The sequence below is a fragment of the Saccopteryx bilineata genome, chromosome 6, assembly GCF_036850765.1.
Source record: "Saccopteryx bilineata isolate mSacBil1 chromosome 6, mSacBil1_pri_phased_curated, whole genome shotgun sequence".
Taxonomy (NCBI): domain Eukaryota; kingdom Metazoa; phylum Chordata; class Mammalia; order Chiroptera; family Emballonuridae; genus Saccopteryx; species Saccopteryx bilineata.
In genome coordinates, this window is record NC_089495.1 from 210,477,082 (window position 1) to 210,504,431 (window position 27,350).

At 62.9% G+C, this 27,350-nt stretch overlaps 1 protein-coding gene across 8 annotated transcripts in view; it reads right to left on the reverse strand.

The window, feature by feature from the left end:
- KCNQ2 (potassium voltage-gated channel subfamily Q member 2) overlaps nt 1-27,350 on the reverse strand; it is a 42,826-nt gene extending 15,476 nt beyond the window's left edge. For 7 of the 8 annotated variants that reach the window (XM_066236111.1, XM_066236110.1, XM_066236109.1 and 4 more), the window contains exons 1-11: nt 26,953-27,350; nt 13,607-13,697; nt 13,056-13,182; nt 12,603-12,778; nt 11,754-11,879; nt 10,486-10,596; nt 9,675-9,770; nt 7,995-8,089; nt 6,601-6,630; nt 3,419-3,487; nt 2,124-2,153 (exon numbers count right to left, since the gene is read on the reverse strand). In XM_066236111.1, coding sequence (XP_066092208.1) covers nt 2,124-2,153; nt 3,419-3,487; nt 6,601-6,630; nt 7,995-8,089; nt 9,675-9,770; nt 10,486-10,596; nt 11,754-11,879; nt 12,603-12,778; nt 13,056-13,182; nt 13,607-13,697; nt 26,953-27,248 — 1,247 coding nt within the window. In that variant the 5' untranslated portion in view covers nt 27,249-27,350. Of the gene's footprint in view, nt 1-768; nt 864-2,123; nt 2,154-3,418; nt 3,488-6,600; nt 6,631-7,994; nt 8,090-9,674; nt 9,771-10,485; nt 10,597-11,753; nt 11,880-12,602; nt 12,779-13,055; nt 13,183-13,606; nt 13,698-26,952 lie in introns of all 8 variants that reach the window. The other variant, XM_066236112.1, reaches the window with a different exon arrangement.

Consider the following 27,350-nt stretch of genomic DNA (forward strand, 5'->3'; position numbering starts at 1 on the left):
CCAACCAGAGCGCACCCCCAGCCTGAGAGCCGCAGCCTCACGCCCAGGGCGCCCGGGCCCACGAGGGTGGAAGACGCAGCACAGACACCACGACCAGACTGGACAGACATGCCCGTGACGAGGGGGGACCCACATGGACAAGGGGCAAAGCAGCTAGGGCCAGGGGTCTCCTCCAGGGGTAGGGCAGGGGCAGTGGGCAGTCAGAAAGGGAAAGGGTCAGAGGGTGGGTCAGGGACACACCCAGAGCAGCACAGCCCGAGACCCCCGGCCACCCCGGCCCCCAGCTCCGACCTCAATGCCAACGGCTTTGGTCAGACACCCCCACAGCCACGGTGCGTGCCCACCACGAGCCAGGCCCCAGAGGGGGTCTCACAGGAACGGAGTGAGGGTCCCTGCGTTCATCCCCGTCCAACTGCATTTTATGGCACAGGACCACCTGCCGGGCATCCTGGGAACACCCACCTCCTCGTGGGGACAAGGAGAAGAACGATGCCTCACAGGCCTGCCATGGTGCTGAAGAGGGAAGTTTGTGGCTGCCCCAGGGAGGGGGTAGGAACGCCGCCCTCCGTCACCTGGCTGACAGGTGTGCCTCCCGGGAGAGGCAGGCCCTGGGTTCCCAGGAGGAGTCTGGGCCAGGCTGGCCCTGGGGAGGAGCCGCTGGGTCGTGGGCAGGCAGGGACACAGGACACAGGGGGAGGCAACGGAGGACCGGTGCGCGGGGAGCAGCGAGCAAACCACAGAGCCCGGGGGAGGCTCCTGTGTCCTCACCTTGAGTCCTGTGTTCTGGGTCAGCACCTCGTCCCCAGAGACAGAGCGAGCGCACACGAAAGGGCCCAAGAAGGGCAGTGACATGATTAAAGGCACTTGGGGTGGGGGGGGCGAGATTTCCAGTGTAGGGGGAGGGGAGGGCAGGGAGGAGAGAGAGAGAGAGAGAGAGGCTGAGACCACAGTCGCTGGGAGGGGAGGAAAGCTGGGGCCATGAGCACACGAAGCCACCTCCGGCCAGCCACAGGGGCCTCGGACGGAGGGATGGACAGATGGACGGGCAGGCGGGTGAGGCACAGAGACTGCCCATCCACAGATGCCCAGCAGGGCAGAGCCCGGCCCCCGCCTCCCCCGAGACTAAATCAACTCCGGACCAGCCTGTGCATCTCCTCAGCATTTCCTCTTTGAGGGGTCCCCTCACTGCTCATACTCTGGTCAGCTCAGGGCAAAGTGCTGCCCATCTCGTCGTCAGTTCTGGGCACCAGCCACCATTCCCTTCTTGGGGACCTCGGAGGACTGTGCCCTCCTCTCATGCTGGCAGAGGGTGGACTCACCCCAACTCCCTCCCCCCACCCCTAGCAGCCAGCTGAGCGGCCCATGGTCCAGCAGGGCACCAACCCCAGGGCGGGAGCATAGCGCCTCTGGTCTCTAGGGGACAGGCCTCTCTCTAGAGCGTGTGGACAGGATGCTGGGGGACCCCAGAGCTCAGAGAACTCAGCACAGGGACCCCCAGGCAGGCTGGAGTGCATCAGACGTGAAGTTGTGACATGACCTGCATTTTCTTGTTGAGGCCAAGAAGAGAGTGGGCAGCCACCACCCCCTCTTGGGACCTCTAACCGGCCTGCTGCAAATAGAAGGGTGACCGTGCAGGGCCCCCCAAAAGACAGAAAACCCTGCGCTAAAAAGGAACCTTTCCACTTCTCTGTGAAACCTTCAATAAACCAGGGTCTGCCCCCTCCACCGGGGCAGTGAAGGCCCCTCCTCAGAGCGGCCCTCCTCCCGCACCTGACCCTGACCCCCAGGCACTGACCCTGCGGGGACTGACCCTGACCCCCGGGGACTGACCCTGACCCCCAGGCACTGACCCTGCAGGGACCTCTCATCTGGGCTGGCTTCCCTCACAGGAATCCCTCCTTCCCGCATCCCAGTCCGATGCTCTGTCCACTGCGCCACCGCCTGGTCAGGCTCAAGGAATCCCCAGCATAGGCGCCCAGGCCCTGCGCTCACAGGGAACGCAGGGTTTAGGGTGTCCTCATCACCGCCAGGCGATCGCAGCGGGGCAGGGGTCCAGACACACCCTCAAACGGAGTCCCCTCGGGACACACAGGTGCAGACACAGGAAGTGGGCGGGCACTGACCTGGGGGACGGCTCCGGCTGCTGCTCCTTCCTTCAAACAGAAGCAATAAGACTGTCAGGACTGGCCCTGCCAGGCACACCCTACCCAGGGCCCGGCAGGTCTCCGTTGGTGCCCACCCACCCCATCTCAGCTCTGCTCCCGGCCCTGCCCTGCTTACACCCACAGCCCACGACCCTGTACCCCCGAGAAAGCAGGTCCTGGAGGAAAGAGGGAATCCAGCCTTTCCAGGAGGGTTCTCACTTCTCTCCTGGACGCCTGGTCTCCGTGCCTGCTTCCGCCAAGAGGGTGGACCCGCCCGCCACGGAATCTCCCCCGTGGAAGCTGCCCCGCCCTGTCTGCGGCCCTCTCCTCAAAGCACACGTCCCCCCAGTGGGCCTCGCAGTGGACTGTCCGCCCTGGGCAGCCGGCACCCCGCCCCCCGCGTCTGGAAGGCTGGGTCTCTTTGCTCAGCGGTCCCTCCCACATCTCCTCCATCAGCCGCGGGAGAAACCAGGCCGCACACCCACGCCCTGCTGGACACCTCCGCCCAACATCCCAGCGCCTCCGTGCAGGCCCTGCTGCCCACCCAGCCCCGCACACGACTCGGCTGCCTACGACGGACCGCCGAGACCTCGCCTGGGGCTCCTGGACATCCATCGCCCCAGCGACGGGCTGGAGCAGCCGCCTCTCCTGCCCCCGTTCCCAGCAGCCGCTTCTTCCGCCCTCACGGTCTGCACCGTTCTCCAAACACCGCCCTGCACCCGCCACGCCCTCTTCAGGCCACTTCTGCACGTGCTGACTCGGAAGTCAGAGCTCCCTCCGAGGCTGCTGGGGACGGTCTTTCCTGCCCTCCCTTGCTCCTGGCGGACCCTGGCGGACCCAGGCGTCCCTGGACGTGTTGGACGCTTCATCCCGTCTCTGCTGTCTCTTGGGAGGACACACTTCATGGACTTCGGGCACCGATCCAGAGCAGTCTCTCTCAGAGATCCTTCCCTTAATCACATCCGCAAAGGCTCCTCCCACATAAGGTTGCACCCACGCATTCTGGGGCACAGACATGTCTTCGGGGCGGTGGGGGCCAGCACTGACCCCTTGCAGACGCTCTGCCCCACTCAGAGATCTCGGCCCGGGCACCTGGGGGGCCACCCTCCTCTCCACTCCACACTCTTTTCTGTGCCAAGCACTCAGATATCATCAGAGGTCCCCACGACCAGTCTGCACCGGGGTGTCTGACCCCTGCCGAGTTCCCGTGGGTGGCAGGACCCCTCAGGACGACAACATGCCTGGCCCACCCGGCCAGGAGCCCCTTCACTGACCTGAACGTGAGTCCGGATTTACTTTTGAGATTCCGAAGCAGCTCCAGCTGGTTGAGCGGTGGGATCAGCCTGGGGGTGGAGAGACCAGTGAGTCCCCCCACCCACCCGAGCCCGAGGACACCTCATCCGGCTCCCGCCAGCGGCCACTGCACACACAGACCCCGGAGATCTGGGGTGTGGTTGGTCACCGGCAGAACGAGGAGAAGTCCGTGGCAGGGGACCATCTGTGCTCCCTGGCTGCACCTCTCCTGGGGCCTCAGCCCTGGACACGGTGACCAGCATGCACAGCAGAGGGGCGAGAGTGGAACCCAGGTCATTATCCAGGGACACCCCGGCCCCTGACCGTGTGGAAGGGGTCAAGCAGGGCACCGGAGCAGAGGCCGGGGGCTTCTACCCTCCTGTTCCCTGAGGGGGGCACAGTTATGGACACAGTCCCCAACATATTTAGGGTCCCAGACCCCCACCCCACCCTACAGTGCCGGGGCAAGGTCAGGCCACGGAGAAGCTTTGCTGGGCTGTAAAGAAGTTGCCTAGAAGGGGTGAAGCCCTGGGACCTTGGACAGCAGGCCTGACTGCTCCAAACTCCCCTCTCTCCAGACCCAGTCACACCCACCAGGACAGCCTCACACCCGCCCCCCACCTGCTGACCCAGGGGCGGGTCCAGGCCAAACTGCCTAGTGGCCTAGAGTAGAACCAAGGTCGTGCCCTCACACCAGGGCAGGAGGTCTGCAGACCAAGGAGGTTCCTGGGGAGGCCCCAGGCTCCCCTCTTCCACTCACAGGACCGAGCAAGGGCCTCACCTGGGACTCACGTCCCCTCCCACCCCACTCGGCTCCTCGCCACTTCCTGCCCTCTCACTCCCACCTTGTTTTGAGGAGGAAACACCCCTCACTCTGCATGATCCCAGCCCCCACTCGATGTGACACCCACTCGGCCCTCACCCTGCTGAATTAGTCCCAACCACTCCCTAAAATCACACTACAATCCCCCCCCAGCTCCAACCCTCCCCACAGCCTCCACCCTTCTTGATTGGGGACCTCTGACCCATCCAGGACTCCGCGGTGACCTCACTTGGAGCCCAGCCACATGGGCCTCACTCTGGTCCCTCCGCACCTTCTCCTCCTGGGCCTGGGTCTCCCCTCCCACGGTTCAGCCCTGTGCTTTCTGGAGTCCTCCTGTCCCTCTGCCTCCAGGCCAGGCTGAAGCCCACCTCGCCTGATCATCTGCCACCCTCAGGGTGACAGGATCCTGTCGTTCTCACCCTCAAACACTCAGTGGCTCCCGGTTGCCTTGCCTCCAAAATACAGACGGAGGACTCCACTGCACACATGACCCTGACTGTTGGCCCCATCGTGTCTGGCTTTGCTCTTGGCCCCTCCACACTCCTCCTCTGTCCAGTCACGTCCCTCCCTCCCCCCCAGAGCCCAACCACTCACTGACCTGTCTACAGCCCCAGCACAGCCAAGCCGGGTCAGTGGTGCTCTGGACACACCGGGGAAGGGGTAATCCTGTGAGCTCTCTCTCCCTCCCCTATCCCTAGGACCGTCCCTTGTGCTCATGGGTCCAGAGTAGACAGGAAGCCTGGGCAGTCAGGTCACTCATGCTGTGGGTGCAACAGAGCCTCCAGGACTGGGCATGGGAGCAGAGACCCCGGGATTGTCCGTCCCCCCCGGGTCCATGGTTAGGAACACGCAGATGGGACGTCATGCCCGGGACACACAGCAGCAGGGACAGAACACGGGCGGGAAGGGCTGTGGGCAGGAATATGCAGGTACCACAAGCAGGGCCAGACCCCACAGTGGGACACACTCAGCCCCGTCCCCGCCGAGGGCAGTTGGTCGTGGAGGACAAGGGTGCGGTGTGCCGACAGGGTTGGAGACACACGTCAGGGTGTACCCCCTAGCACAGAGCAGCGGCTGATCTGGGGGTCAGCCGGCCCGAGGACAGCTCTAGCCACCCAGGTCCAGCGGCAAGGGGAAGGGCGCCTCTGCAGACCCTGAGGGCTCTGGCCTGGACGGAGAAAGTGAACCGGGGAAGCTCCAAGGTCCAGGAACCTGTCAGGGCCTGAAGCAAGGTCTCCCCAACTGCCCAGAGCTGCAGGAGCTCCAGGTCTGCTGATGAGGGAGAGCGTTGCTCCCATCACCACCTTCTCCTCTGAGTGAGGCCTCAGGGTCAGCGGTAGAGGCAGACATGTGCAGGGGGGGTGGGGGAGATGCCCATGGGGGCTCAGGGCCTGCCCCCCATGGAGCCTGGCCCTGCATTGCCCAGAACCCTCTTCCTCTCTAGGAGTGACGGGGGTTAACTCTCTAACACAGTTCCATGCAAGGTGCCACCAAAGATGTGACCCCCCACAGTGGCAGGATGGCACTTCTGCCCAGGCTCCCAGCTTTGTCCACATGGGGAAGGGCAGGGCAGCACAGGGAACCCCTGCATGGTCCCCACCCGCCCAGCAGGGATGGAAGGAGAGCCACATGGGGTGAAGTTTCCTATAGCAGCTCACTGCCCCCCGCACTGTGGGCAAATGACCGTTCCCTCCCAGCAACCCACCCTGTGTTGATCAGGGTTAGCAGGGAGAGACGGTGAAGCCCCCCCCCATTCCCAGGGCCTGTGTCTACCTCCAGCTACAGCAAAAAGACAGGGGCATCAAGTCCACAGGGGGGTCTCACACAAGCCCAGAGGCGAGCTTCCCCAGCAGAAGCCCCAGGAGCAGGGCCAGCTGGAATGGATGTCCCCAAGCTGGGAAGCCCCTGAGCTGGGATGTCCCCAAGCTAGGACGCGGGAGCCCTCAGTCTCCCCATCTCTGTGCTGGGCATAAGGGGGGCCCGTGGGGTGGGGTGGGTGGAGGCACCAGGGAGGGACCCAGCCCGAGACAAGGCAGGAAGCAGGACAAGGAACAGAAGATAACCAGGGACAGACGGATCCAGCACAGGAAAGCGGCTGAGGAAGGCAGGGCACAGTAGAGAAGGAACCAGGGAAGGCGAGGAAGGAGCACTCCAGGCAGGGGACACAGAGTAACAAGGGCAATGCCCAGCCACTTGAGGCAGGGGGGATCCACAGGCTTGGGGAGGGGTGCAGGGTGCTTGGCAGAGTGGCCACTGGCTCTGCCCACCAGGGTGGCCCCGTGACAGTCCCACACAGAGGACAGACCACACCACACGCTTTCTGTCCCATGCATTTCCTACCTGGAGGCCCCGTAGGTTTGAGCTTGCGAGCTTTCAAGTGTTTTCACACATACACAAGGGGGAAAGACAGAAATTTTAAAAAAAAGAACGGGATAAGAAAAAGAAAATGAAAAGAAAAAAATAGTCGAGGGGAGCAGGGGAAACAACAGAACAGAGAAAATTAGCGCGAGGTCACCCTGCCACAGTGGGGGCGGGGCACAGTGCCATGGAGTGGCACGGACAGCAGTGTTCCAGGTGGACACGGGAAGGGGGGAGGGGAATGGCATCTTCTCCCCAGGTGACGAATCCCCACGGAGGCTGGCAGCAGGTGGGGATAGCTCTGGCCTGCCAGACCATCCCTGACTTCAAGACCCTCAGGAGGACCCTGTCCTGCCCTCCTCGGCCTGAGAAGCCCAAGGGCTCAGCTTCACCCCGCAGGGTGGAGGGCAGGGTGGTACCCACCCACCCGAGGGCATCAGGCTCATGTGAACACTGGGAGGACCCCAGCCTCTGTCACCTCAGACCTCCATCTAAGCAAAAGCTGGACACAGACAGATCCTGGGGTGGCCACTCTCGTCCCGGCCGGCAGCTGCTCTTGTCTGGAAAGCCTTTTACCTGCTGAGCATGAGGCCCCACAACCCACCTTTTCTCACCCACCCGAGGGCGGGACCCCAAGGCAGGTGGGTCTCCTGATCCTAAAGCTTCTCTGTGGTCCTGTGTGGTCACCCTCCTTCCCCCATGCAGAGACCCTGGTCCTTTAAAGTTTGGGGCTGCCCCAAGGGTCATTGTGCCTAGGACAGGTGCCCGAGCTCTTGGGGATCCTTCTCTGCAGTGCCCTCCACACCCACACCGTGCACGTGACCGGGAGCCTGGGGGGGAGGGGATGGAGGTGAAAACAAGTCGCAAGCGATGAAAAATAAAGCAAAATCAACAGCGAAATAAACCACACACAGGACTCCGTTTTGAAAAGTACATACATTTTAAAGAAAAGAAGAAACAAAAATCGATCAAAATAATGAACAACCGAAAAATGGGGATCAGAAGAGACGGGAAACGAAAAGCCACCGAGGTGTAGTGGTGTGGGGCGGAGCAGTGTGAGGTGGGCGGAGCAGAGCAGGGTGGGCGGAGCTGGCAGGGTAGGCCGAGCAGGGCAGAGTGGGTGGAGCTGGCAGGGTGGGCGGAGCAGGAAGGCATGGGCGGAGCTGGCAGGGTAGGCGGAGCAGGGCGGGGTGGGCGGAGCTGGCAGGGTGGGCGGAGCAGGCAGGGTAGGCGGAGCTGGTGGGAGCAGTGTGAGGGGGGCGGGCAAGGCAGAGTGGGTGGAACAGGGCGGGGTGGGTGGAGCAGGGTGGGCGGAGCAGGAGGGGTGGGCGGAGCTGGCAGGGTGGGCGGGGCAAGTCGGGGTGGGTGGGCAGTACCTGTACATGGGCACGGTGACCGTGCGTTCGTAGTACTGCCACGTCGAATGCAGGTCGGTGCGCGACAGGTTGGTGGCGTAGAACCGCCAGGCAGACTACAGGGGAGACAGGAGCAGGTAGGTCAACGGCGCTGCTTGGGTTACAGCGACCACACGGGGCCCTCCCACCTCTCGTAGGGCCCCCAGGCACCTACCTGTCCCCTGCCTCTCTTTTAGACGGGACCTCATGCCTGCCTATCTCAGCTGGTGGGGTGTGGCCGCGGGGCAGGTGGACCGCACCAGTGAGCAGTCTGTTCCTTTGTGGGTCAGTATCACCTGACACCTGGCAGTTATACCCTGGCACCTCGTGGTCACCTCCTGCCTTCCCAGTCCTGAGGAGACGTAGGTGGCCTACGCAGCCTCAGGAGCTGGGGGACAGGAGACACGGGCCTCCACCCTCCCAGCATGGCGACCCACATACAGTGTGTGTGTGAGGGGCAAACTGAGCAAACCACAGAGTCCCGGACTGCTGATTAGACTGTCCTCAACCCAGCCTGGACTCTGTCCCCTACTGTTGTGTATGTGTTAGACTAACACAAAACCCCCCATTCTAACCACATGTAAAGTCTACAGTCCAGTGGCACTCGGTACACTCACGGTGCGGTGTGACCCTCACCGCCCTCTGGCTGCACGTTCTCATCACCTCAGAATGAATCATCCCACTCTCCTTAGCAGTCACCCCACACACACACACACACCCAGGCCTGGCAAGCACCCCTCTGCACAGTCCCCAAGGGTCTCCTACCAACAGAACCACAGAACCCACAGCCTCTGGGGCTGGCTTCTTGCACAGAACGTGTTTCCAAGGCCCACCCACCCCTGTGCTTCATTCCTGTTAAGGCTAAATAATATTCAATTTGAGTATTATTCAACATTGAATATTATTCAACACTTAATAAGTGACACCAGTGCTGCTTACCCATTCCCCATCGATGGACACGGGAGTCCGTTCCACCTTTGAACATCTGTGAATAAAGCTGCTACAAACACTGGCCTGAACCTGCTTGGTTGAACACCTGTTTTCAATTCTTTTGGATGTATGCACTTCAATGTGAGATTGCCGGGTCACGTGATAATGTGTTGTTTTTTTAAGGAACCCCAAACTTTATTCTAGAGTGGCTGCACCATCTCACGTTCCCACCAGCAGCGAATGAGGGTTCCCCACCTACACAACCTCCCCTATTTCTACCGCCCCAGCGGACGTGGTGTCTCGCCGTGGCTTTGATCTGCATTTCCCCGATGACCGGAGAGGCCGAACTGTCTTTTCATGTGCTTGTGGGCCGCCTGCACATCAGCGGACAGGTGTCTACTGGAGTCCTTTGTCCATTTCCCAACTGGGCTGAGCTGTGAGAGTCCTTTTTGTATTTTGGGTGTTATCAATTTTGATAAAGTCCTATTTATCTCTCTCTATATATATATACTTTGAGCTCTTATATTTATTTTCTTAATGGTTACCTTGGGGATTATGACTGTACAATTTTTAACATCGTACATGTTTAACCATCTAGTTTGAATTAATACCGATTTAGTGTGAACAGGACACAGAACTCTGCTCCTATGCAGTCGCCCCTTCTGCTGTCATAGTTCTGAATGACATCTCTATGCACTGTGTGCCCAGACACGTGGGGCCACCTAGACTCACCTGGATCAGGCCCGCAGCGGGATTCCGTCTCTTCTCAAAGTGCTTCTGTCGATGCTGCTCCTGAACTTTCAGGGCAAAGCCAGACCCCAAAATGCCCTGCAAGTCGCTGGGGTCACACCGTGCCCCTGGGACCACGGTGTCCCACCCCCACCCTACACTTGCCTCTTGGGCTCCACTGCCCACCTGCTCTTCCCCGAATCACTGGGAGACCAGGTTGGGGGAAGTACCTGGATTCAGGGTAAAGGACACATCGGCTTGTCCTTCCCTGACCTGTCCAGACCGTGGCGAGTGGGAGCCGGGCTCCCCATGAAGGGGCCGCCTGGGACAGCATCCACTCTGCCACTTGCCAGCTGCCCTTCTGCCCTGCCCGGTCCAGCCGTGGGTGAACAGTTAACAGAGCCCTCACCCTTTCTGAAGGAGATGGGGGTCTTTTTCCCCTGGAGACCTGACATGGGTGCTGTGTCACCGTGCAGCATTGATCCTGGTTATGGGGACCTTGCTGACAAGTCCCACTAGAGTGAGTGGAGCTGACAGTGCCCTACCGATGTGGAGTCAGAAGTCACAGCCTGGGATGCTCAGAGCTCTCGGATGACATGCTATGGAAGTTACCAGACCCAGGCCAGGACAGCCCCAGTTGGGGGGCTCCTCACACCTAAGATGCCACCTCCAGCTCCTGGAGGGCCGTGGATCCTGCAGGAGCCCCATTCCTAACCCACAGTCCCCTAGGGGACGGTGCCCAGAGCAGCCTGTGCTCCCCTGGGGAACCCCAGACCTCACCCCCACCAGAGGCAGGCAGGGGTGCAGGACTCACGGCGGGAAGAGCAAAGAAGGAAACGCCGATGAGGGTGAACGTTGCCGCCAGGAGTCTCCCGTTCCAGGTCTGGGGGTACTTGTCCCCATAGCCAATGGTTGTCAAGGTGATCTGCAGGACAGTGAGCTGGGTCACTAGCCAGGCCTGGCAGTGGCCACTCAGGGGCCAGTGACCCTGTACCAGATGCTCTTCTTCAGGAAGGGCTCCCCCCCACCCCACAGGGCAGGCTGGACTCCCCGCAGCAGGAGGAACATGGAAGCCCCTCCCTCTCATGCCGCCCCCACACACACCCCTGAGCCCGGGTCATCATCAGCCCACAACCACACTGAAACTCCCCACATCTCCCCTCTTTTCTCTTCACAGGGGGTGGGGGTTGGATCAACGGACATGCATTCCAGGGCTTGTGGCCGTAGTGACATAATCAGAAATAGACTAAAGGTGACTTCAGTGCCCGGGAGACACGCACAATTCCCAGCAACTGGACCTGAACGTGTGCCCAAGGCCGCACAGCCAGCATTTGTGCAGCGGGTCTGGGGTCCCAGGAGACAAGGGGACCATGGGAGTCAAAGCATGTCCCCAGGCTGAGTGTCCTGACCCCCCCCCCCAGGAAGTGTCTGGAAAGGAGGGGCACGCAGCCCCTTGCCGGGGGTGTCCATGGAAACGGGTGAGGAGGGGTCAGGCTGAGGTTGGTCAGCGAATGGGGGCAATGCGGGCCCTGCTGGTCCCCAGGGCTCCACTCTCCTGTCACAGGCTGTCCACACCAGGAGCAGAAGGGACCCTTCCCAGCATGACCCAGGAAGGCCTTTGTCCGAAGAGATCACTTTCGTAGCCTCCACGTGACAGAAAAAGGGCCTTGAGGGGCTGGGAAGGCAGGTGCCATGAGCAGGGGCCCCAGATCCAAGTGCTCCGGACCTACCCTAGGTGGGGGCAGCCCAGAGGGTGGAACCCAGGGAGCAGGGGTCTGTTTTCTTTTTCCAAACTCTCCAGTCCCTCATGTGACAGGCAGGATGGCCCCTCTGACCCTCCAGCAGGAAGAAAGATGGTCACCATGGCCACAGACACGCACCCCTGGGCCAGGCCTCGTGCCATCCACACATGGGCCAGTGCATCTGCACTCCCTCCCCCAGCCTGGGCACCACGGTCACGTGTGGCCAGCAGGTGGCTCCAGGGAGACAGGACAGGCCACAGAGAGCCGGGAGTCTCCACTCCAGGCTCCAGGGTGGGGGGACCCATGGAGGGCGTGGGCGAGCCCCGCGGCCGGGACTCACCAGGCCCCACCAGAGCGCGTCTGCGTAGGTGTCGAAGTGGTCATTCTCGCCCTTCTCCGCCAGGTACACGAGAAACGAGGCCAGGATGAGGCACAAGAAGCCGATGTACCAGGCAGTGACCAGCTCCTGAAAGACGGCCGCATCAGAGCGGCTGGCCAGAGTCCCGCCCTCCCTGCCCGAGGGGGGGACTCTGAGTCTCCAGGGCTTTAGGGCAGCACACGGAGCCCCCAGCCATCCAGGCCGGCAGCTTCCAGCCACATGTCCCCAAGTCTGAGGCAGGTGACAAGGTGGCTGGTTTTCCTGGGTGTCCCCACACCTGTGCACCTCACATCTGGGAGTATGGCGGCTAAAGACAGCCCAGCACACACCTCCGTCCTGGTTTGGGAGTGTCCCCCCGAGCAAGCGCCAGGCCACTGGGCCAGAGGACGTTGGAACGTGAGACTCTACCTCCACTTCCCTAAGTCTGGGGAAGACACCCTGACCACCCATCATCTTTGAGGAGGGCTCCAGCACCAGGGAGACCAACATCCTTGGTCCAGTTGACCAAGCCCCCACCTCAAGCTTCAGACAAGAGGGTCAGTGGGTAGGGAGCCATGGGGGGGGGCAGTGAGGATGCCCACGACCAGGGTGGCACAGCCAGGCAGGGCTCCTGGAACGTGGGGAGAAATTGGTGATGGGTCTCACCGCCGGCAGCCACCACGACCCTCAGCCTAAAGGGGCAGTGACCGGGGTGTAGATCCCGGCTCGCTCGCCTGACCTCGGAGCCCGTGGCCGTGGGTGAGGCCGACCGGACAGACCCCCTGGGCCCCGCCCAGCCAGCCCTGGCGCCCGCCCCCGCGGCCGGTGCACCTTGCTGTGCGCGTAGACCACGGAGCCCAGGAGCTTCCAGGTGCCGCCCCGCCGGTCCATGCGGATCATCCGGAGGATCTGCAGGAAACGCAGGCTCCGGAGCGCGGACGTGGCAAAGACGTTGCCCTGGGAGCCGGCGGCCAACACCGCGATGGAAGCAATGAGCACCATGATGTCTGTGGAGACGGGGCGCTGGAGGCGGCTGCGGGGGTGACGCCCCCCCCCCCACCCCCCCACCCCCGCTTCCAGGAGAACGGGCAGATGGACAGAGGCACGTGCACAGCATCGGGTGCGGGGCCCCGACTGCCTGCCCAGCCCTGCCCTGCACCCCTGCCTCTCAGGCCGCGTTAGCCACGAGCTCTGACACCAAGAGGCGCAACACCCCGCAGTCTCGTCTGGCCTGCCGGCTCCTTCCAGGGCCCACACCCATCCTGCACCCCCACTAGGCCTCACCGATCACACAGAAGGGCTTCCGGGCAAACTTGAGCCGCCCCCTCCAGCCGCGGTACCGGCAGCAGCAGCCCGCGGCCCAGATCCGCACAAAGTACTCCACACCAAACACCACGATGGTCACGATTTCCTGCAGGGGAGGCCGCAACTGAGCCAGGGCGGCAGCTGGGGCGGCCTGGCCTAGCTGGTGTCACTGGGGTCCTGCCCCCAACAGGGCCGGGAAGGGAGGGCTCCTCAGTGGTGGCCTTCTGGACGGGAGGCCCTTCCCTCACCAAAAACGACACAGAAATTACACTGTGGTTGCCATGGCGCCTGCCCCTGCCCCCCATGGGATGGCTGTGAGCCTCACAACCCATGTCTGCCAGTGAGCACCCCACATCTGCATGCTGGAGGGGCCACATGGTCCTCAGGAGGGTGGGGGCAGTCCATCGCTGTGACGACACAGGGTGCGGACCAGGCCGGGTCAGGTTGGGACATACTGGGTGTTGGGGTGTTGGGGTGGGGCAGGGGGACCCCTCCTCAGAGGCGCTCCCCGTCCACCCACGCAGGCTCACCAGGATGTACAGCGCGCCCTCCGAGCTCTTCTCATACTCCTTGATGGTGGAGAACACAGACAGCACCAGGCAGGAGAAGACCAGCAGGAACCTAGGACCAGGGCAACGCCGTCAGCGGTGCTGACCCGGAGGAGGCCGGAAGCCAGGGCCAGAGCAGAGCAGAGGGCACATGGCCGGCCGAGGCCACCCCCAGGATCCCAGGATTCACCCCCCACTGTCACTCACGCCCCTCATCCGTCTGGTCAACCCTGACAGCCTCCTGCGGAAGGAGTATCTCTGGAGCTCAGAGTCGAGGGGAGCAGGCCCAGCGCCCAGAGGAAGGTCCTGCCCCCCCCCGCCCCCGCCCGGCGGCGAAGGCACGGTGCCCGAATAGCACACTCTCCCTTGTTCACGTTTCTGCTCTAGGCTCTCAGGCAGAAACTCTCTATCTTCCTGTTGACACTGACCTTCACAAACAGCCCTGCCTGTGTCCATGTGGGGGGCGGGGGGGTCCTGTCCTGTGTGAGCTGGTGTCAGTGTGGGGACTCTCATCATGCCTGAGCTGGTGTCTTTGGGGAGTGGGTCCCTCCCTGTGTGAGCCGGTGTCCACATGGGTGTCCCGCCCTATGTGACCTGATGTCCCTGTGGGGGTCCCATCCACAGACCTGCGTCTGCTGGCTGCCCTGTCAGTTCCTGATTACTGGGCACCGAGAGCCGCCGTGCAGACAGTGTGGACACCGGGGCCCTGTCCAGAGCGCCCAGCCAGAGCACACAGAGTGGGGTGGGGTCTCAGGGAAGCAGAGCCCCAGATGGCTGAGGACCTGGTCCAGGGTTCCTGAGGGACACGGAGCCCATGCAGGGGGCAGCTGGAGGAGGGCCACGCCATGCCCCTTCCACGTGTCCTTGCTACCTGGACAGCCATCATCCAGTTCCACATCCACGGACTCCAGGAGCCCAGACCATTGGCCTCCTGGTGGGGGGAGGGAGGCGATTGGGGCCCACGCTACATCGTACAACCTGGCTCTGGCCCCAGTAACACCCACTTGGGCCCACCCTGCCCTGTCCTGCTTGTGTCCGGCTACCGGACGTCCTGCCTGAGCCCAAGCCGGGGCCGCACCGAGTGTGCACTCAGCACCAGGGAGCCCCCGTTGGCCCCGCCCCCTGCGCCCCACAGCCTGGAGATGGCAGGGGCTGGCCGGCCCCTCCCCAGAGCGTGGACAGGGCAGAGGTGTGGATGGCGGGTGACAGGCAGAGACAGGGCCTCCTGGCGCAGACGCAACGCCCGCAGAGAAACGGTCACATTTCAAAGCCGCAATTAATTTCCTTTGCTTGTTAGCCAATTTATTCAATTAACTGAGCCCTGGAAAAAAGTCCAGATAATGTCGTGTGCCTCCTATTCAAGCTGTCTGTCTGCCTGGTGGTGTTTCCTCCCGACCCGGCCACGGGGTAGGCGCGTCGGTGCCCAGAGAGGGGCACCCGGGGGGTGGGAGGTGGGAAATTCCAGGTTGGTGCCCGAAGGCACCAATGGAACTCCAATGCAGTACAGGGCTGCGCCCACACAGACGTCCCTCATGCCACACAAACACCTTCCTCAGGAGTGCCAAGGTGACCAGGCCCTCTCACCCCTGCCTCCTGAGGGCATTCCGGAACATTCCGGGATGGGACGACCTAGCCACCCTGCCTAGCCCATCCCAGCAGGCAGTGACGGGGTGTAGGGAGAAGACGGGCCGCCCCCAACCCACCGCCCGCAGCGGCCCCACCCGGGGAAGTGCCGACAGCAGCTCCAGGCTTGTTTTTGAAGTTTTGGAACAGACGGTCACAGATGGTTCCCGGTGGGGGAGGCATCGCGCGGGCTCAGGAAGGAGGCTCCCCACACCCGAGGAGGAGGAGGAGGAGGAAGAGGGACAGACAGGGAGGCTGCGTGCCTGTCCCCGTCACGTCCCCAGAGCACAGACGACAGGTTCCCCACACATCACGCTGCAGACCCCCTCCTCCACGTCTCCAAGCAGCTGAATAGCAGAGAAAACCATTTCCAGGCCTCTTTCCATCTGAAAGCACCTTGGTGACCGGCCACCTCCCCACCCAGCACACAGCAGCCTCCTGGGCCCCCCGCTGAGGAACTTAGAGATGGGGAGACTGAGGCCTGGAGAGAACGGTGGGGGCTTTGCCTCTGGCCTAGCGGTCTCTGGGCACAGGGTCCTCAGCAACTGGACGCATCACCGAGGTCCAGCCCAGCGTCCTCGACAACGGGACGCATCACCCAGGTCCAGCCCAGCGTCCTCGACAACGGGACGCATCACCGAGGTCCAGCCCAGCGTCCTCGGCAACGGGACGCATCACCGAGGTCCAGCCCAGCGTCCTCGGCAACGGGACGCATCACCGAGGTCCAGCCCAGCGTCCTCGGCAACGGGACGCATCACCGAGGTCCAGCCCAGCGTCCTCGGCAACGGGACGCATCACCGAGGTCCAGTCCTGAAGGGGCCAATCTCAGACACAAGTCTCCACTCTCCTGCAGGATGGTGGGGGGTAACCACCCACAGCCCCAGCCCAAGTCCATCGAGGTGTCACCTGGGCAGGGCCGAGTCCTCCCCCCAGGCATTCGCGGATGTGAGCACAGCGGGTGCTCCTGCCTGTTTTCCCACCCACCTGCCCACTATTCCCATCTGGGGTTCCCGAGCACCCCGAGTTCCAGGAGCAGGCAGCTGAGGGTCAGAAAGCAGCCCTCTCCCCACTCCCGCCCATTGGGAGAGGCCACGGAGAGGGGAGAGGGGACGGTGCCAGCACGCTGTGTCCCTCGAGGCAGCCCTGTGTGCCCACAGCAGGTCCCAGAGGACACGTGTGGCTCATGAGAGCCAGGATCTGCTTCCTCCAGAGAGAGCGAGAGAGACGGGCAGGTGAGCAGCCCTACCAGCCCACAACTAAATACCAGCACCGCCCGTCCCTCCAACGCTCCAATACCCAGACCACACACAGGCCTGGGAGCCCGGGGCAGCCAGCTCTCTCTCCGGCCCAGCTGTCCTGGCTGCAAGGAAGAAATGATGGGGAGATAGGAGGGAGGTTTCTCCCACAGCCCAAGACTAATTATGATAATGAATTCGAAGTGGAGAGGCTGGTCCTGGCAGTGGTTGCCAAGGAGACAAGCATCTCAAGCAGCTGGTCCTGATTCCAGGGACCAGCATGGGACGTGACCTCCGGTGGTGGCGCTCGCCTGAACGGTGGGAAAACGGCCCGTGGGTCACGTCTGAGGAACAACCCACGTTGTCCCCGGTGCACGCCCAGGCCCTGTGCCAGCCAAAGCCTCCCCCCCACCAGTCGCAAGCGGCCAAGAGGGCGGTCAGACACACAGCAGCGAGAGGTCAGGGGCACAAGCCTAGCCCAGAGCAGAGGCAGGCCCGTCTTTTAAACAATGAGGATGCAGGGCCGAATCCTGAGCGCGGAGAGGCTGATGGATGTCGGAGAGGCGGGCAGGGAGGGCCCAGGGCAGCTGGGAGGGGAGGGCAGCCACCAGGGTGGGGGAGGCACCGGCATCGGCCAGAGGAGCCCCCGTCGAGGCCTGACGACACCCCTCTGGGTGGGCAGCCCCGGCCGCACCTGCAGGTCCGCGTTCGCAGGCAGGCACGTGCACTCTGCCCACCCAGCAGCTCTCTGTGAGGGGACCACCCGCCACCAAGGGGAGACCCCTCTCTGGTCTGTCTGTCCTCCCCACTCCCCCATCGCAATCCGGGAAATACTTCTCTTTTGGAGAAGGATGACAAAGCCACTGCCGCCTCCACTGGAGGGGTGGGGGCAACAGGGAGGGTGTCTCTGTGCAGGTAGGATGGAGCCCTCCTTCCATGCCCCCCCCCCAGAACAGACTCCCTCTCTTCCTTCAAAGGTTGACTCAGGAGATGGCTGGGGTTATTCACCTCACTTGAAGTATTTAAAGAAACAAGCATTGAACAAACGAAGGGCAGGCTGGGAGGGGGTAAGTCTTGTCACAGCGCCCCTCCCCTGGCCCTGCTGGCTGCTCTCGGGCAGAGCTGGAGAGGTGGGCGGGGAGGGGTCCCTGACATCGAACCCCCCACAGGCTAGAACTGGGGGCACCTGACCAACCGCAAAAGCTGGAAGGTGCTCTCGTCATTGTGAGGGGGAGGGGCGTCCTTGAGGGTTGAGCCCAGCCCCCTTCCCCTGGAGGGGTCTGCAGAAACGCCCTCTCCCAGAATGACGCCCATTCTGACCAATCCCAGGGACTGGTGGTTGCCGGGTGAGCAGAAGCCGGAGAAGACGGTGGCGCCCCTCCCCCCTGGGGAACCCCTGCCCCTCCTCTGCGAGGACCGCAGCAGCTCTGCAGCCTGGAATCTAATTTCGCCCCCTAATAAACTGCTCTGCCCTGAGGACCCACTGCCACTTCCAATCTGCTGGGTGACAGCGCACCTGGCTGCTGACGGCCACTCCGGGCGTCGACCAGACGTGAAGAATCACGCTGGGGGCTCGCCAGGGTCGGAGGCCGCGTTCCGGAGGTGGATATGCACGCAGACCCCTCTCCTGGGACCGAGTCTCAACGCGGTGCAGACCCCCCTTAGCCCAACACACCAGGCACCTGGCTGAGCCTGCTTCTCTGAGGATGGCAAGTTCTGGTCGCTCCCACCTGAGCCCAAGGGTGTGGGGAGGGGAGTCAGGAACGCACCCAGGAACCTCCCTCGTAGACAGCAGGTGCTCATAAACGCCTGGGACCTGAGAGGCCACAGCTCAGGAGATCCCAGCCCTCAGAAGGTCCAGCTTCCAGCTTAACACTCAAGCCTCAGCCGCCTGTGCCCATCCTGCCCCTACCCGGCCCTGCCCCCAGCTGGCCGGACAGCCACTCCACGTCCATAGCCTTTCCACACCAACCCCTCGTCCAGCCCTACCTCTCCCAACACAGGGCAGGAAGGTGCTGTCAGAAGGACCCCTCGATGTCCCCCACTGGCCAGTGACCCAGGGTGACCAACACCCCTCCTGAGCCTCAGCATGGGTGCTTTCCAGGGCAGGGAGCTGTGGAGGTCAGGACCCTGCCCTCCCCCAGCAAGAGCGGGCACCCTGGTGAAGGCCCAGGTGCTCCCGGGAGCTGCGAGTCACGTGGAGGGCTGTCCCATGCAGCCAGGTCTGGAGGACGCGGGGCCTGGCAGGACACCTGCTGGCTCAGGACTCAGTGAAGGCCATTTCCCCCGGCGCCTCCCGGTCGGTCCCCAGAGACAGACGGTGGCTGCACACTGGGGAATCTGCTCCCTGTTAACCATCCACAGACCACAGGGCTGGACTGGGGAGGGCACAGCTGACAGCCCCACACACTGTTCCCTGCAAACCTCCCCCCCATCCAGGGCACCCACCCACCCACAAGGGTCCCAGCCTCGTCGCCAGACGAAGGACACCTGCTCATGGAGACTGAGTGGTGACTGTGTGTGTGTGTGTCACCACGGGGAGGGTGGTCTCCTGACCTGGGGGAGGGCTCCCCTCATGGAAGTGTCTCCTTCCACGGCTTATGCTGAGCTCTGTCTTTGTCAGCTCCAGGTGACCCCTACCCCCGCCAGCCCCAGCTCACTCGGGGAGGTCCAGTCCTGGTGCCCGTCCCGAGCTCTCCTGCCACACACGCCCTCAACGCGGCACCTTGGGGTCCTGCAAGTGCCCTGCTCTGTCCGAGGAGCAGGCCTAAGCAGGGGGTCACCACGGCTGACTCCTGCCCCTGAGGGTCCCACCTTCCCCCTGCCCTGCTGGGCCATCAGCTTTGTCACACAGAGGCACCAACCAGGATCAGAGCTGGGGAGGAGACCCCCAGAAGAGCGGCACTGCCCTCTGTCCCCCAGGCTGTCATGACATCAGTCTCCCCCAGACTCATCCTGAGGACCCTCCAGCCAGCTCCCAGGAGACCCCTAGCCCCGCCTCCCACAGCTTGGGCACACTGGTCCCCTGGAAACGTCCCTCGTGAGTGCTCTCTCGGCTTCCATCCACATGTCTCCAGCAACGGAGGGCTCAACCCCCAGGCAGGACCCCATTGTAACATGCCATATCCTGGGCCAGTCTCGGGCTCAACTCCTGGGTCAGCCGCGGGACGTGTGACCACTCAGGGCCCATCTTCCACTCAAGACTGGCTCCTGCAGCCACTGTCTCCTCCCCTGAGCCACCGAGGGCTCAGGTGGAGGGGAGCTGGGAGCTGGGGACAGGGCCACCTTGTCACTTGCCCTGGGAGGCACCAGAAGATGTACCTCCATTCGGAATTTTGTGAGGAAATTGTCACCAGGTTATCGTTAATACAGGAAAGGATTACAGTGTCTAAGCCCTGTCTCATTTTAAGAAATGCACAGATGCCTGGCCTGTGGTGGCGCAGTGGATAAAGTGTTGACTTGGAATGCTGAGGTCACCGGTTCAAAACCCTGGGCTTGCCTGGGCAAGGCACATATGGGAGTTGATGCTTCCTGTTTTTCCTCCCACCCTTCTCTCTCTCTTTCTTTCTCTCTCTCTCTCTCTCTCTCTGTTTCTCTTCTCTAAAATGAATGAATAAATAAATAAAAATAATTAAAAATAAATCAATAAAAAAATTTTTTTTAAAAAAAGAAATGCACAGATAACATGCAGGAGTCTGTCTGACTGCCTCCCTGCTTCTAACTTTGGAAAAATAAAAAAAAAAAATTTAATTAAAAAAAAGAAATGCATAGATGAGCCCAGACATTGGAAAAATAACTCAACGGAGATCAATGTTCTTCAGCCTCTTCCCAATTTCCTACAATGTCATTTTTGTAATCAGAACCCATAATAAACCGTAACTAAGTGTTTAAGGGGCCGCAGCGGCCCCTGCTTGGGTGGACAGCGTGGCCTGTTGTCCCATAGCCTGGGTCAAACACCAACTTCCTTCCAAATGACGTTAATTCAGTTCCCAGCTCCCTAAACGCGCACGTCGGGAAGGATGCTCGCTGGGGAGCAGACTCCCGTGCGCACGAAGAGCCGAGTCTGGAGACAGAACCAAGTGGTCCCCACACACAGCCCCTTCCCGAGCGCCCGTGGGGCCGCGCCCGCACCCACCGAGGGCGGGGCTGGCGCCGACACGGAGACACAGCCACCGGGCCGGCTCGTGTTCAGGACCACGGCCAGCGCCTCCAGGCCCTGCCCTCCTGCTGCAAGAGCCCGCCCCAGGCGGCCACCCCGTCCCTCCTGGAGACTGGGTCTCTGGATGAACAAACTGCTCAAGCCCACCCCGTGGGCCCCGCCGGGCTCCTGGGGTGACCTGCCCACCGGAGGGCCCAGCTTAGCACCCTGCAGGCAGGAAGCCAACACCAGCTGGCAAAGGGCTCTCCGAGGCTCCTCCCACCACCACACCCCCTTCTAGAGGACCGGCCCCTGGACGCGGTTCACCACCTCCCCCCACAAGAAAAGCTCAGCTCTCCAGTTATCTCAGCACCGAGGCTCCACGTAGGGAGAGAGCGGCCTGGACAGGACCCGGGTGAGGAGGAGCTCACATCTGCAGACAGCAAGCACAATCGGGAAGGACACCATCCAGACATCCCGGAGAGCCAAGTCAGACTGGGGTCCCGCGGCCCGGGACACGCCCACCCTCCCATCTCCCCCAAGCGGTGCAGCCACAGCCCTCGGCCAGGAGCGGCCAGGAAGGCACAGCCCCGCCTTCTTAGCAGACCCGCCTGCTCCGGCCAGCCTGAGGCTGGGGGAGAAACCACACCCTGCTCAAGGGCAGGCAGGTCACCACCCTGAACAGGCGTCTCCTCGCTGTCTGCTGTGGGGTCCCGGGGGAGGCCGGGCACACTGAAGCCCAGCGCCTGCCGGGCCTGCCGGGCCTGCACCTACCTCACCTGGGGCCCCGCACCTCAGTGTGGCTGAGAGACAGCGGGTGTGTGAAGCACCGAGAGGAGGGATCAAACTCCAACACCCACCGTCCAGGGATGGATCCTTCTCACCCGTTCCTGCAGGACACGTATCGCGGGGCCAAGACAAGAAAACCCCTTTCCAAGAAAAGCCTCGCGACCAACCCCCAGCGAGACAGGAGCATCTCTCAAAACCCGGGCAGCTCAGGGCTCGAGTCTCCTTAGGAAGGCGGCCAGTCCCCCGGACAAGCCTCAGACCCAGGCCTCATGTCCACAGTGCGGCCTCACGACTAAGCCGCGGTCCCAAAACCCTCGGTCACTGCGGAACCAGCTCGGAGCAGCCCTGCCTTGTTTCTGACCAGACCCAGAACCAGGAGAAACCTCGGATGCCCCACTCACAAGTGACACCTGTGGACCCTTAGCCCCTGCCAGCACAGAACCAAAGGACCGGATGTGACCAGGACCTGGAGCCGGAGCCCTCTCAGAAGAGCAGGGTGTGCTGTCCAGGACAACCCAGTGCTGAAACCCCTCAAATCTCACCCAAACCCCAGATCAGGGAGACAGACTGGAGCCCTGCCTACTGACCCTCCTTGCCTGTTGACCCTGCAATAAAAGCCTTTTCTTTTTGCGGAAGCTGGTGTGCCAGTGTTGTCCTCCACGCAGGTCAGGCACCAGGCCCTCTCTGGGCATCCAGACCCAGGGACGAGCTGACGGGACTGAGAACTGTCCAGGCTGAGCCGGGGGGCTTGCCGAGCTCCGCCTCCTTATGAGTCTCCGCAGAGACCGGCCCCGTAGGTGACTTGGGCAGATTTCTAATAAAACCCAAGACCTTTCTGCTCTGATCTGTGACACCATTCAGCACTGAGCTTCCCGCCCCCTATCACCTGCAGACACAGGAGGTTTGTGGAGACTGACTCCTCAGTCAAATCAGACTCAGTGGTTAAAAACGAGGTTGTTGTCTTGTGCCGATTTCTCTTTAAATTACGGGGTGAGGGTGAGCAAACCTGCTAGGATGTCGGAGGCCGGCCTCCAGACCGCCCAGGACAGTCTGAGAGTCCAGATTTCCCTGGAAACCACAATTTGACAGGCATTTTCAAATTGGAAGGAAGCTGAGAACACAGCCCCGGCCACTTCCCCCAGGTCCGTGCTGACCCGTCAAGTGCAGTCGGACCAGGGAGGACGGTGGCCTGCAGGTGGGGGGCCCCAGGCTGAGGGCAGAGTCTGCACCTCCCGCCCAGGACTGCCCACCCGGGGAGCCCGCTTGGGTACTTACTCCAGGCCACGCAGGGGAAGGCGCCCTGGCTGGGCTGGACACGCAAGGGCCTCCGTCCCATGAGGAGGGGACAACATCTGTCCAGCCGCCCCCAGCCACAGGCCCCTGGAGTGTCAGAGGCCTCCAAAGGGGGCTGGGTGGCCCCGCCCAAGAGATAAGCTCACAAAAAGTGAGCTGGGGACCTGGCCGGTTGGCTCAGCGGTAGAGCATCGACCTGGCGTGCGGGGGACCCGGGTTCGATTCCCAGCCAGGGCACATAGGAGAAGCGCCCATTTGCTTCTCCACCCCCCCCCTCCTTCCTCTCTGTCTCTCTCTTCCCCTCCTGCAGCCAAGGCTCCATTGGAGCAAAGATGGCCCAGGCGCTGGGGATGGCTCCTTGGCCTCTGCCCCAGGCGCTAAAGTGGCTCTGGTCGCAGCAGAGCGACGCCCCGGAGGGGCAGAGCATCGCCCCCTGGTGGGCAGAGCTTCGCCCCTGGTGGGCGTGCCGGGTGGATCCTGGTCGGGCGCATGCGGGAGTCTGTCTGACTGTCTCTCCCCGTTTCCAGCTTCAGAAAAATACAAAAAAAAAAAAAAAGTGAGCTGGTCAAGCCTTCCTACCACCGACGCGGGCATTTCTGCTGGCCTGTTTTAAACACGGCTGCCTCCTGGCCGCCCACAGTGGCTTCCGGGCGTTGGGAGGGTCAGACACCTGCTGCCCCATGCTCATCTCGGAGGCAAGGTGCCCTTTCAGCCTGAGTGGGGCGACCCTGGAACTCACGGAACCTTTCCCGGCCTCAGTTTCTCCACCAGTGACATGGGGCCTCACAGCGAGAGACTCCCGGGGCCAGCACACGGCAGGCGCCTGACAAACATGGCTGCCTCTCCCCTCTGCCTGAGCCACGTGCAGACCAGGCGGGGGCGGGGTTCCTGTGATGGAGGGGACGGGGGCGCTCCCAGGACCCCCCCATGGACTTCCTGAGCAGACAGGCGCCCCTGACGTGGGGGTTGGGGTCTTTTCTGTGGCCGACACCCCCCCCTTTGAGAAGCGCCTACAAACTCCAGACCCTGTGCCTGGGAACCTTCTCACACACAGACACCCCCGCTGTCGGGGGGCACCGCCCCAGGGCCCTGGATGATGGGAGGGGTGCACGTGGGTCAGAGAGTCCACAGCTGCACCCCTGCCCACCCCGCCGCCCAGCTCCTCACCAAAGGGGCTGTCACTGCTGGCGACACCTGAGGGAGCCGTGGAAACTCTCACGTTTCTCTCCCAGAATTCCAGCCAGGACCTGGCAGCTTCTCCCTGAACCCGCGTGCGCCCCAGAGTACTCGCCCAGGTCGGGGTGGGCAGTTATTCAGGACAGGGTCCGCCCGGACCCACTCTCCGTCCAGCACAGGCCGAGAGAGGAAGGACCCGCTGGGGCCTCCAGCCCCGGCTGTTTCTGCTGAGGCTGGCCCACACCACGGAGTCTCCCACCCCTCCTGCCGGGGACGGTTCCTGTCTCCAGAAGTGCTTCTGAGAAGCTCACAGGCCGAGGGAGAGACGGCCATGGCTCCGCGCCCAGAGCAGGTCTGCAAAGAAAGTCCCTTCCGCAGAGGACGGGGGGGGGGGGGGGGGGGGGGCTGGCCTGATGCCCATCAAAGCCCGGAGGCCACGGGGCAGTCGCCTCCCTCCCACTTCTGACAGCAGCTGCCCTCCAGGACCCACTGGGGACCCTCCACCTTCCAAAAACCAGGCTCTGGGGACAAAAGGCAGAAGAAAGGAGGCCCAGGAGGGCTCAGCGCTGCCCCAGACCCCAGGACCCGTCTCTGGCCGGGACTGCAAGCTCCCCGAACCTTGTGTCTAAGCTCCACTGGCTTCCCCGGGCTCAATGCACACCCGGTGAGGAGGAGGAGCTGGAACTGAACATCATTTAATTAAAGATCCACAAACCAAAACATGAATCTGTCCATCGGCCTGAGCTGGGCAAGGGAGCAGGGCACCGGGCAGCCACGCCCCGGGGGGGCTGGAGAGCAGGAAAGGTCTCCCGAGCAGGGCGGAGCTGGGCTCCCCGGCAGGGCAGAATTCCAGGCCAGGGCGCTGGATGAGGAGCCACAGGCAACACTGGCAGGACGAGCGTGTCACCATGGGGACAGCTCTGTGTGCCAGCCCCTGGGGTTCAGCTCCACCGGGCCCTGCTGTGCCCATTTTGTCCACTTCGCTTACGGGGAAACCAGGCCCGCGGCAATTCCGCGGCTGGACTTGCACGTGTAACCCGCCAGCTGCTGCAGACCGTTTCTGACTGACCCACTCCCCAGGAGAGGTCGCCTACCTGGGGGCTGCCTTTCCCTGAGTGTGAGCCCCCTGCCAGTGAGCCGGGGGCCAGGGGCGCTCAGGAAGGCTGGTGCTCGGCCGAGGGGCCAGGGAGGGGCTGGAGCTGGCAGGTTGCGGGCAGGGTTGCCTTGACGGTTTGGGCCAATGCCCCTGGAGCCCCCCACTGCCAGCCGCCGGCCCGATTCAAAGTTGCCCAGGGAAGAAATGACAGACCCATGCACACGAGAGTAGAGCCAGGCCCCTGGTCTCCACACACACACATCAGCCTCCGGTTCTGAGCACTGCGGCTTTCAGAAGGGAGCTGGTACAGAGGGATGACCACTTTAGGCCCAAGCATGCAGAGGCCACTCAGGGCCAGGGACAGGGTCACACAGAGGGAGCCCCCAGGAAATGCTGCCATCCGGGGACATTCGTGTCCAAAGCACAGTCAACACTCCGGCAGCCACTGAGCTGTCAGGATGGGCTGTGTATGTACCAGAAGTCACCTCAGGCCAGGACCTGGATGACCAGAGCTGGTCCTACTGGCCGGCCCCTTGGCCCCCAGCCAGGTGAGGAGGGAGGTGGCAGTGGGAGGGTCATTGGTGAGGAGACACAGGGCCCTTCAAGGATGAACAGCACATCTGAGTGGGCCTGCCCGGGAAGAGCCAGAGCCGCCATGGGGGGCCAGTGGGGGCTGACCCTCACCATGCCAGCGGAGCCACAATCTCTTGGGACTCCAAGGTGGCTGGTCACTGGGGCTGGGGACAGTGCCCAGGTACCTCCCAGGGATATAGTCCCCCCACCCACCCAGGACACCCTCCTCACAAGCAGCCTGGCAATTCCCCTCCCAGGGTCCTCGCCCCCATGCCATAGAGGGTCTGCCCAGAGCACACAGCCCCAGGTTCATGGGCACACTCGCTGGGTCACGTTCAGTGGCACACACACACACCCCTCTCATCCCAGGTGGGCATGAGGTCAGGTGGAGACAGTCTCCCAGAATCTATCCCTACCTCCCATCCCAAAATGCTTCTCACACAAAATGGCCGAGCCGGCCCAGTCTTGCCGGGATGGGAGAGAGAGTGTCTGCACGCTCAGAGGCTTGTGCACGCTGATGACACAGGCCACACACGCACTCTTGCACAAACACCCCACACAAATACCCATGTGCACAGGATGCCAGTCGGAGGCTACTGGCCCTGCCCCCGGAGCCATAAGTTCCTTGAACACCTGGGGAGACTGACAAGCCCCTTCTAGGGCAGGGCTGGCGGGTCCAAGACAGCAGCCCCCCTCCTCCTAGGTGTCCACACCGCCAAGGAGGGGTCCAAAGCCCAGACTGAGCAGCGGGGGGGGAGTCGGGCACACACTTGCTCCTCCAGCTAGCAGCTGTAGAGAGAGGAGTCGGGGCTGCCTGGGGGTAGGGGGAGTCAGGGGTGCAGGCAGGGTCAGGGGACAGAGCAGGCACCACGGGACAGGAGTCAACTGCCCTTGGCTTTGGGCTGGGGGAGGGGAGTAATTTTAGGACCCCTCCCCATTTCAGCAACCCAGAAGTTCACCCCCAGATGGAGTGAGTGGCTTTGGGAGGCTGGGGAGGGTAGGCTAACCCTTTCCCCATCGTACTCTCCTTTAGGGGAGCCGAGACCAAGGGGACCCCCGAGGAGTCCAGGTTCAGAGGCAGGACCGGCAGCGCGGCCGCCCTCCCCAGCCAGCCCTTTGTTTGGTGCAGTGGCCGTGGGGAGGGGCCTCGGAGGGCTGAGGAGGGGCAGCTGGGGTGCTCCCCACCCCACCCTGCGGGGGAGGGGCTGAGGCAACCCAGCCAGGCCGTGCGCGCATGGGGGGGGGGGAGAACGGGGAAGCGGCTCCCCCACCCCGACCTGAACCCCGCACCCCAGAACTCCTTCCTGCCAGATCTCTCCAAAGAGCTCTCCAATCTGCGCCCTTCGCTTCACGCAGGGGACGCGGCCCCGGCTCGACCCCTGGCACGCGGGGCTCGGACACTCACACGTAGGCGTGGTAGATGAAGGCCCAGCCGCGCGGCCGCTCCAGCACGTTGTAGAGGAAATTCTGCAGCTTGCGGTAGAAGGCGTTGCGCTTTGGGGGCTTCCCGGCGCCCGCGCCGCCCGCGCGCGGCTTGCTGAGGATGCTGCCGCGCTTGGAGGCCTCAGAGCCGGCGATGAGCAGCGCGCCGTCCCGGGTGGAGTCGGGCGCGCCGGGGTCCAGCCCCACGAAGCCCACCTTGAGCTTCTTCTCCCCGCTCGGGCCGGGGTACACGCCGCCGTTGCGCGACTTCTGCACCATGGTGCCGGCGGCGCCCGGCGGACGGGGGCGCGGGCTCAGTGGGGGCGGCGCGCAGGGGGCGGCGCGGGCCCGAGCCCAGGCCCCCGGCCCGGGAGCCGCATG